The following is a 9049-nucleotide window of genomic DNA, read 5'->3' on the forward strand; positions in this document are numbered from 1 at the left end:
TTCAGTCAAGACAAAATTTACTTCTCACATCATCTGACAACATACATAACACTAACAAATTCCATTTTATTTTTTCTGTCTTTGGTCAGTAAGTGTTATTTCTTATTTGCTTTTATCTAGAAATCAAAGGAAAAGATTACTATTTCCTTCAGATTTTGCTTTTTGTCATCTGGACATCAATGTTTTGAAACTGACCTATTTTCCGTTACATTGCGGACACATTCAGTGATGAGTTGCTGAAGCAGAAATATTGTTATAGCAAATGTTCTGCTCAATACCAGAGAGTTTCTTGTCCATTGCTTGACCATAACCAACTGAGCATGTCCCTTAGTGGTTGACAATATGTGCATCTCTTACCATGAGCAGGAGCATCATAGCCATGTGTTGAGAGGGATTCTTTGGGCTTTGAATAAATGTAACAAAAGTAAAGTCTAATGGAAATATTAGCCATTTTTCATACTTTCTAAGGGTCAGCACATAGGAAATAACAGTTGCTACTGAAGAACAAAAATTGTTACACAGTGTTGTCAAGTGTTATGTATGTGTGTGTGTGTATATTGGGGAATAGGTGTGGAATGTGATAGGTAGACAACATGTTATCAAAGGTGTGTATCGCAGGGGTTAAATGGGGTTTGTATTTGGCAGACGACACCTTTTACTAAAACCATTTGGCATCACTGGGTGAAAAATACATTATAAGAAAAATGAACATGGCTGCAATATGCTGCAGACACTTTAACAAATCCTGTTTTGATTGTCAAACCCTTACAAGCCAAGATCTTCATGTTGAGACGGGGGTTAGGGTTAGGGTTAGCTGTTTGTGTGAGAATTTCCTTAATGAATCATAGCATCTAAATAATGAGTTAAGTACTTACAATCACTTTTCTCAGATATTTCAGTCTTAGAAAGCGATGAGCATTGCTCCACTTCGTACCTAACTATTTCATTGTTGTTCTTGTTAGTCATGTCTTTGGCTGCAGAAGGATCCTTTTTTTTTTTTTTTTTTTTTTTTTTTTTGACAAAATTTCCCCTCACTGAGGTTTCTTCTTTGCTTTGATAGACTTGATTTTATTCCTAACGATGTTCAAGTGCTGAAGAATATAAGATTCTGAGGGTGCCAAGCTATGGGCATGCTGCAGGCACTTCTCTGCTTTCAGAATATCCCCTCGTTCCACATAGACCACACAAAGATTGTGAATGGCTTGCACGTTTCCTGGTTCATTCTTTAAAATTGTTAGGAAATTCTGAAGGAGAAAGAGAGAGACATGGTTAATATATTGAACTGGCAGAATTGGTAGAGCTTTAGAGAAATTACCCTGCAGCATTATTATTTACTACTATAGTGGGGTTCCAACCCAGGCCACAGCAACAAAGTCCTCCACCTGCCAAAATGCCAATATGAGAGTTTCTCTCCGGGTAAATACTTTATTCTAATAGAGCATACACTTTTAAGTGGGGATAAATAACCCATGCTAGCATGGAAAGCGGACGTTAAACGATGATGATTTGTGGATACATCATAGATTTTTACTTAAAAACACGTACAAAAAAAAATGCATGTTACTAATCGTCTGGATGCTGCTGTGGTCTTATACATTCAAAGCATATATGAAAACACTCACATACACATGGGCAACACACACATATTGACTAATGAGTGTAGATTAATCGTGTCACTACTTAGTCTAGGAGCTATTGATATTGTAGATCAGATATACAAGGATGGTGTCTTTTGTGGAAATGAAATAATAGAAGAAATGAGTTTATTGGAGGTGGTGCCAAGAAGTTCCCACACTAGTTATGGTTAATAGAAAATAACTTATTTACCTGAGTTTTCACATCAGCACCTTCGAAATAGTCCCCTTGTGCAGTAATACACTGGTTGCAGCGTTCCTGCCACTTTTGGAAGTCGTTTATGGTGAGTAGAGGACCTTCTGCAATTCACTTTGAATCTCGACAATGGTGACCTCTGAGCTGCATCTTCCTCTTGGGGTTAGAGATAGAAGTCTGCAAGTGCTGAATATGGCAAATAAGGTGGGTGTGGAAGTGACACTGTGTTGTTTTTAGCAAGAAACTCACGAGGAGAGTTCCGTGACATTGTCGTCCTGAAAAATTCAATTCTTTGTTCTCCACAGATCTGGTCGCTTTTGCAAAATGTCATTGATTGTCCTCTGACAATCCTGATTCACATTTCCAGGGGTGACACTCATGGCAGGTCTTCCAGGGATGCTCTCCCACTTTTGCAGCACCCGTGCCACTCGAGACATTGCGTATGACCCATTGCTTTGTTGCAATAAGCTTGTTGAAGCATGCACATTGTCTCTGTAGAAGACTTTGTAATTTCGATCATGGACAGGAAGGTGGGACAAAGAGCCAGCGTGAACTTTGTGTTAAACTTGCAGACAACAGCATATGCACGTGGTCACTTGGCACACTGCCTCATGAAGGTCACTGCTTACTCTCGCTATGTACGTAACCGTGTGCTGCCATCTGTTAGTGTGCTATAGAACTAGACGGGGAACTTTTCCATACCACCTTGTAATAAGATAAACCAGACAAGTGAACTTACCTTCTCTGCACTGTTAAGATCTTTAAGGATGTTGATATTGATGTCACCCATCAAGATAAGACCTTTCGTGTGATTCGGATAGTACTGAAATAAAAACAGAAATCAATATAGACAGGTGCAGGCGTGGCTGTGGGGTTAAGAGGTTGGTTCAGTGTCACTGCGTGCTGACTTGGGCTGACCAAAGCCTTGGCATTGAATTGGTAGGTGGAAATTTCCTTCGTGTATGTGTGAAAGTGCTTATGACCCCTTTAACAGGGGTCATATCAATGTATGTGTGTATTACAGGAAGTGACAAGTTCTTTAGGAGGTTGAGTAGCGTGGCTCTGGCCCTGGTGACATTATAATTTCCTGGTTCCAAACGAGTCAGGTATATAACAGCGAAAAGAAATACGAGGACAAGAGGTGTAATTGACTGCCACACTATAATTTAAACGCCTAAACAAAAGTACAGCAAAAAATGGTACATCTTGAATGATTCTGTCAGAAAATATGTTGGTTTCTGATGCAGTTGGAACTTGGTGAAGTGTACTTGGCGGAAGAGAACAGCACGTCACAGCTTTCTGCTGAATAACTCTCCTCTCTCCAGACCGAGATCTGAACTTAACCTCGTCTTCCCACCACACTGAGCTCCAGTGAACAAACAATTTGCCTGCACTAAGCTGGTCTGCCATGTGATGGGATTGCAAGAGCCAGCGTAAAACCAGGACTTGACCATCACGTGACCACTTGGAGAAAACACGCTGGTGGTATGTTAAAAGCACCCATTACACTTTATTTAAACAATTCCAGAGAAAATGCAGAGTGCTAAAGTTTAAAGTGTCAAACTCACTCTTGTCTGCAACCGTGGCAAGACCAGGTCAAGATGACCAGGAATGAAGACTGATGCAGTGGATGACCAAGAGGTCTTACTCACCGCACTTGCATTGCTGAAGCCACCTTCCCTTCTATTGAACCATGAGAGTTTCTTCCACAGAATCTGCTAGACCCAGTCCTCACATTCATAGGCAGGGAAACCCTAATATGCTAATTAACCCATTACTGAGGTCCTGAAAGGTGCTACTCCTTCAGGTCAATTACAGCACACATCAACAAATTCAGTTCACAGTGAGGTTTGACAACCGAGAAGGAGAACCAAGGAAACTATTGTCATGTAACAAAGAGGAAATAAGAGAGAGGTGATGGCACAAACAAGAAACGAGCAAAAGGAACAACTTACCATTAAGAGTTTCTGGAGATAGGGAACGGCTTCATGGGGTTGTTTTAAATCATTCACCAGCATCAATGCCAAATTGAAGAGAGCACTGCGCATAGTGTCTTCAAGCTGTAAGAAAGTACATATTATTAGCACTAAATGTGTATATATATATATACATATATATATGTGTGTGTGTGTGTGTGTATATATATGTATATATATATATATATGTATGTATATATATGTATGTATATATATGTATATATATATATGTATATATATGTGTATATGTATATATATATATATTCATTCGATCGTTCGTACGTACGCACGTTCGTTCGCTCGTTCATTCGTACGTATGTACGTACGTTCGTTCGTACGTACGTACGTTAGTTCGTTCGATCTTTCTTTCGTTCGCACGTGCGTACGTTCGTACGTAGGTAGGTACGCACGTTCGTTCGTTCGTACGTACGTTCATTCGTTAGTTCGTTCGTTCGAGCGTTCGTTCGATCGTTCCGACGTACGGATGTATGTACGTACGTTCGTTTGGTCATTGATTCGTACGTATGTACGTACGCTTGTTCGTTCGCTGCATCATTTCGTACCTTCGTTCGTTCGTTCATACGTACCTATATACGTACGTACGTTCGTTGGTACGTACGTTGTTTCTTTATTTCTTGCCTACGTAATACGTACGTACGTTCGTTCGTAAGTACGTTCTTTCGTTATTTCCTGCCTACGTACGTACGTTCGTTCGTACGGATATATGTATGTTCGTTCGTACTTACGTACGTTCGTTCGTCCATACGTACGTTCGTCCGTACGTAAGTACGTTCTTTCATTATTTCCTGCCTACGTAATACGTACGTTCGTTCGCACTATGTACGTTCGTTCGTTCTTTCGTTATTTCTTGCCTATGTAGGTACGTACCTTTGTTCGTTCGTTCGTTCGTTCGTACTTAGGTACGTTCTTTCGTTATTTCTTGCATGCGTACGTACGTTCGTTCGTACTTACGTTCGTTCGTACTTACGTTCGTTCGTACGTTCGTTCGTTCGTACGTTCAATCGTTCGTATGTACGTACGTATATATATATACACGTTCGTTCGTACTTACGTACGTACGTTCGTTATTTCATTCGTTCGTACATACGTACGTACGTTTGTTCGATCCTTCATACGTACGTACGTACGTAAGTTCGCTCGTTCGTCCGTACGTAAGTACGTTCGTTTGTTCGTACGCACGTTTGTTCGTTCATACGTACGTTCGTTTTTACGTACGTACGTTCGTTCTTAGGTACGTACGTTCTTTCGTTATTTCCTGACTACGTAATACGTACGATCGTTCGTTCGTTCCTTCGTACGTACGTTCGTTCGTTCTTTCGTTATTTCATGCCTACGTACGTACGTACGTTCGTTTATTCGATCGTTCGTTTTTTCGTTCGTTCGTTCATTCGTATGTACGTACGAACGTACGTTCGTTCGGTCGTTCCTACGTACGTATGTACTACGTTCGTTCGTTCTTACGTACGTACGTTCGTACAAACGTAACTACGTATGTACGTACATTCGTTCTTTCTTTCGTTCAATCTTACGTACGTACGTACGATCCTTCGTTAATTCGTTGTTCTTACCTACGTAAGTACGTTCGTTCTTACCTACGTAAGTACGTTCGTTCTTTAATTCGTTCGACTGTTCGTACGTACGTACGTTCGTTCTTTCTTTCGTTAGTTCGTACGTACGTTCCTTTGGTCGTCGATTCGTACGTATGTACGAACGCACATACGTACGTTCATTCGTACCATCGTTCATACGAACGAATGTACGTTCGTTAGTTCGTTCGTGCCTATATACGTACGTACGTTCTTTCTTTATTTCTTGCCTGTCTACGTACGTACGTACGTTCGTTCGTTCTTTCGTTATTTCCGTCCTGCGTACGTACGTTCGTTCCTTCAACCGTTCGTTCGTACTTACGTTCGTTCATATGTACGTACGTTCGTTTGTTCGTTCGTTCGTACGTACGTTCTTTCGTTATTTCCTGCCTACGTAATACGTACGTACGTTCGTTCGTTCGTTCTTTCATTCGTTCGTACATACGTACGTACGTTCATAGGTACGTACGTAAGTTCGTTCGTTCGTCCATACGTACGTTCTTTCGTTATTTCCTTCCTGCGTACGTACGTTCGTTCCTTCAATCGTTCGTACGTACGTATATATGTACGTTCGTACTTATCTACGTACGTTCGTTCGTTCGATCGTTCATGCGTACGTTCGTTCGTTTATACGTACGTACGTTCTTTTGTTATTTTCTGCCTACGAAATACGTACGTACGTACGTTCGTACTTACGTACGTACGTTCGTTCGTACTTACGTTCGTGTCTTCGTTCGTACGTACGTTCTTTCGTCAATTCTGTCTTCGTAATATGTACGTACATTCGTTAGTACGTACGTTCTTTCGGTATTTCCTGCCTATGTACGTACGTTCGTTCGTACGTACTCACGTTCATTCGTTATTTCTTACCTGCGTACGTAAGTTCGTTGAATCGTTCGTATGCACGTAGTATATATGTATGTAAGTTCGTTCGTTCGTCCGTACGTACGTACGTTCGTTTGTTCATTCCTTCCTACGTACGTTCGTTCGGTCGTAAGTACGTTTATTCGTTTGCTTATTCGTACGTACGTACGTTCATTCGTACATATGTTCGTTCGATCGTTCGTTCGTTCGGTCGTTCCGACCTACGTATGTACGTACGTTCACTTGTTCGTTCGTTCGTACGAACGTAACTACGAACGTTCGTTCGTTCCTTCTTTTATTCATTCGTACGTACGTTCGATCGTTCGTTCTTACTTACGTAAGTACGTTCGTTTTTTAATTCATTTGATTGTTCGTTCGTACGCTCGTTCGTACTTAGGTACGTTTTTCCGTTATTTCTTGCCTGCGTACGTACGTTCGTTCGTACGTTTGTACGTTCGTTCCTTCCTACGTATGTTCGTTCGTTCGGTCGTAAGTACGTACGTTTATTCGTTTGTTTGTTTGTTCGTACGTACGTACGTACGTTCTTTCGGTATTTCCTGCCTACTTAATACGTACGTACGTTCTTTCGTTATTTCCTGCCTACTTAATACGTACGTACGTTCGTTCGTTCGTTCATTCCTTCGTACGTACGTTCGTTCGTAATTACGTACGTACGTACGTTTATTTGTACGAACGTACGATCGATAGTTCGTTTTGTACGTATCTCCGTACGTACGTTTGTTCGTTGGTACGTAGTACGTTCTTTCGTTAATTCCTGTCTACATAATACGTGTGTACGTTCGTTCTTACGTACGTTCGTTCGTTCATTCGTACATATGTTCGTTCGTTCGGTCGTTCCGACCTACGTATGTACGTACGTTCACTTGTTCGTTCGTTCGTACGAACGTAACTACGAACGTTCGTTCGTTCCTTCTTTTATTCATTCGTCCGTACGTTCGATCGTTCGTTCTTACTTACGTAAGTACGTTCGTTTTTTAATTCATTTGATTGTTCGTTCGTACGCTCGTTCGTACTTAGGTACGTTTTTCCGTTATTTCTTGCCTGCGTACGTACGTTCGTTCGTACATACGTTCGTTCGTTCGTACATACGTTCGTTCGTTCGTACATACGTTCGTTCGCAAAATCGTTCGTACGTGCGTACGTATATATATACACGTTCGTTCGTTATTTCATTCGTTCGTACATACGTTCGTTCGATCCTTCATACGTACGTACGTACGTTCGTTCGTAATTACGTACGTACGTTTATTCGTTTGTTCGTACGTACGTTTGTTTGTTTGTTCGTACGTTCGTTCGTTCATACGTACGAACGTACGATCGTTAGTTCGTTTTGTACGTATCTCCGTACGTACGTTTGTTCGTTGGTACGTAGTACGTTCTTTCGTTAATTCCTGTCTACATAATACGTATGTACGTTCGTTCTTACGTACGTTCGTTCATTCGTACATATGTTCGTTCGATCGTTCGTTCGTTCGGTCGTTCCGACCTACGTATGTACGTACGTTCACTTGTTCGTTCGTTCGTACGAACGTAACTACGAACGTTCGTTCGTTCCTTCTTTTATTCATTCGTACGTACGTTCGATCGTTCGTTCTTACTTACGTACGTTCTTTCGTTAATTCCTGCCTAAGTAATACGTAGGTACGTTCGTTCGTACATTCTTTTGTTATTTCCTGCCTACGTACGTTCGTTCGTTCATTTGTACGTACGTGCGTACGATGGTTCGTGCTTACTTACGTAAGTACGTTTGTTCCTTCGTTCGCTCGTACGTTCCTTCGTGCGTACGTTCGTTTGTTAGCTCGTTTGTTCGTACGTGCGGTCGTTTGTTCCTTCCTTCGTACGTATGCACGTACGTTCGAACGTTCGTTCGTACGTACGTTTGTTCGCCCGGCCGTAGCTACGTACGTTCGTTCGTACGAACGTAACTACGTACGTACGTTCGATCGTTCGTTCTTACGTAAGTACGTTCATTCTTTAATTCGTTCGATTGTTAGTTCGTACGTACGTTCTTTCTTGACTGCGTACGTACGTTCGTTCGAACGTTCATTCGTACGTACGTTCGTTCTTACGTACGTATATATGTACGATCGTTCGTACTTACGTACGTACGTTCGTTCTTTCATTCGTTCGTACATACGTACGTTCGGTCGTTCGTACGTACGTATGTACGTACGTTCACTTGTCCGTTCGTTCGTACGAACGTAACTACGTACGTTCGTTCGTTCCTTCTTTCTTTCATACGTACGGACGTTCGATCGTTCGTTGTTACTTACGTAAGTACGTTCGTTCTTTAATTCGTTTGATTGTTCGTTCGTTCGTACGTACGTACGTTCTTTCGTACGTAGGTACGTTTCTTCGTTATTTCTTGCCTGCGTACGTACGTTCGTACGTACATTCGTTCGTTCAATCGTTCGTACGTACGTATATATATACACGTTCCTTCGTACTTACGTTCGTTCTTTCATTCGATCGTACATACGTACGTACGTTCGATCTTTCATACGTACGTACGTTCGTAAATTCGTTCGTTGGACCGTCCGTACGTAAGTACGTTGGTTTGTTCGTTCGTACGTTCGTATGTTCGTTTGTTCCTTGGTTCGTACGTTCGTTTGTTCCTTGGTTCGTACGTTCGTTCGTACTTTCTTTCGTTATTTCCTGCCTACGTACGTACGTTCAGTTTCTTCGTTCGTTCGTTCATTCGTACGTACGTACGTTCGTACAAACGTAACTACGTATGTACGTACGTACATT

The 9049-nt window shown here is 41.5% G+C and overlaps 1 protein-coding gene across 2 annotated transcripts in view; it reads right to left on the reverse strand.

The window, feature by feature from the left end:
* The window catches only part of LOC106875637 (protein O-mannosyl-transferase TMTC3), a 57366-nt gene continuing 48317 nt past the window's right edge, over window positions 1–9049 (reverse strand). For both annotated transcript variants that reach the window (XM_052977273.1, XM_052977271.1), the window contains exons 19-21: window positions 3786–3890; window positions 2570–2653; window positions 1–1244 (exon numbers count right to left, since the gene is read on the reverse strand). In XM_052977273.1, the coding sequence (XP_052833233.1) occupies window positions 1032–1244; window positions 2570–2653; window positions 3786–3890 (402 nt within the window). In that variant the 3' untranslated portion in view covers window positions 1–1031. The remainder of the gene's footprint in view (window positions 1245–2569; window positions 2654–3785; window positions 3891–9049) is intronic.

The sequence above is a fragment of the Octopus bimaculoides genome, chromosome 27, assembly GCF_001194135.2.
Source record: "Octopus bimaculoides isolate UCB-OBI-ISO-001 chromosome 27, ASM119413v2, whole genome shotgun sequence".
In the NCBI taxonomy this organism is placed as follows: domain Eukaryota; kingdom Metazoa; phylum Mollusca; class Cephalopoda; order Octopoda; family Octopodidae; genus Octopus; species Octopus bimaculoides.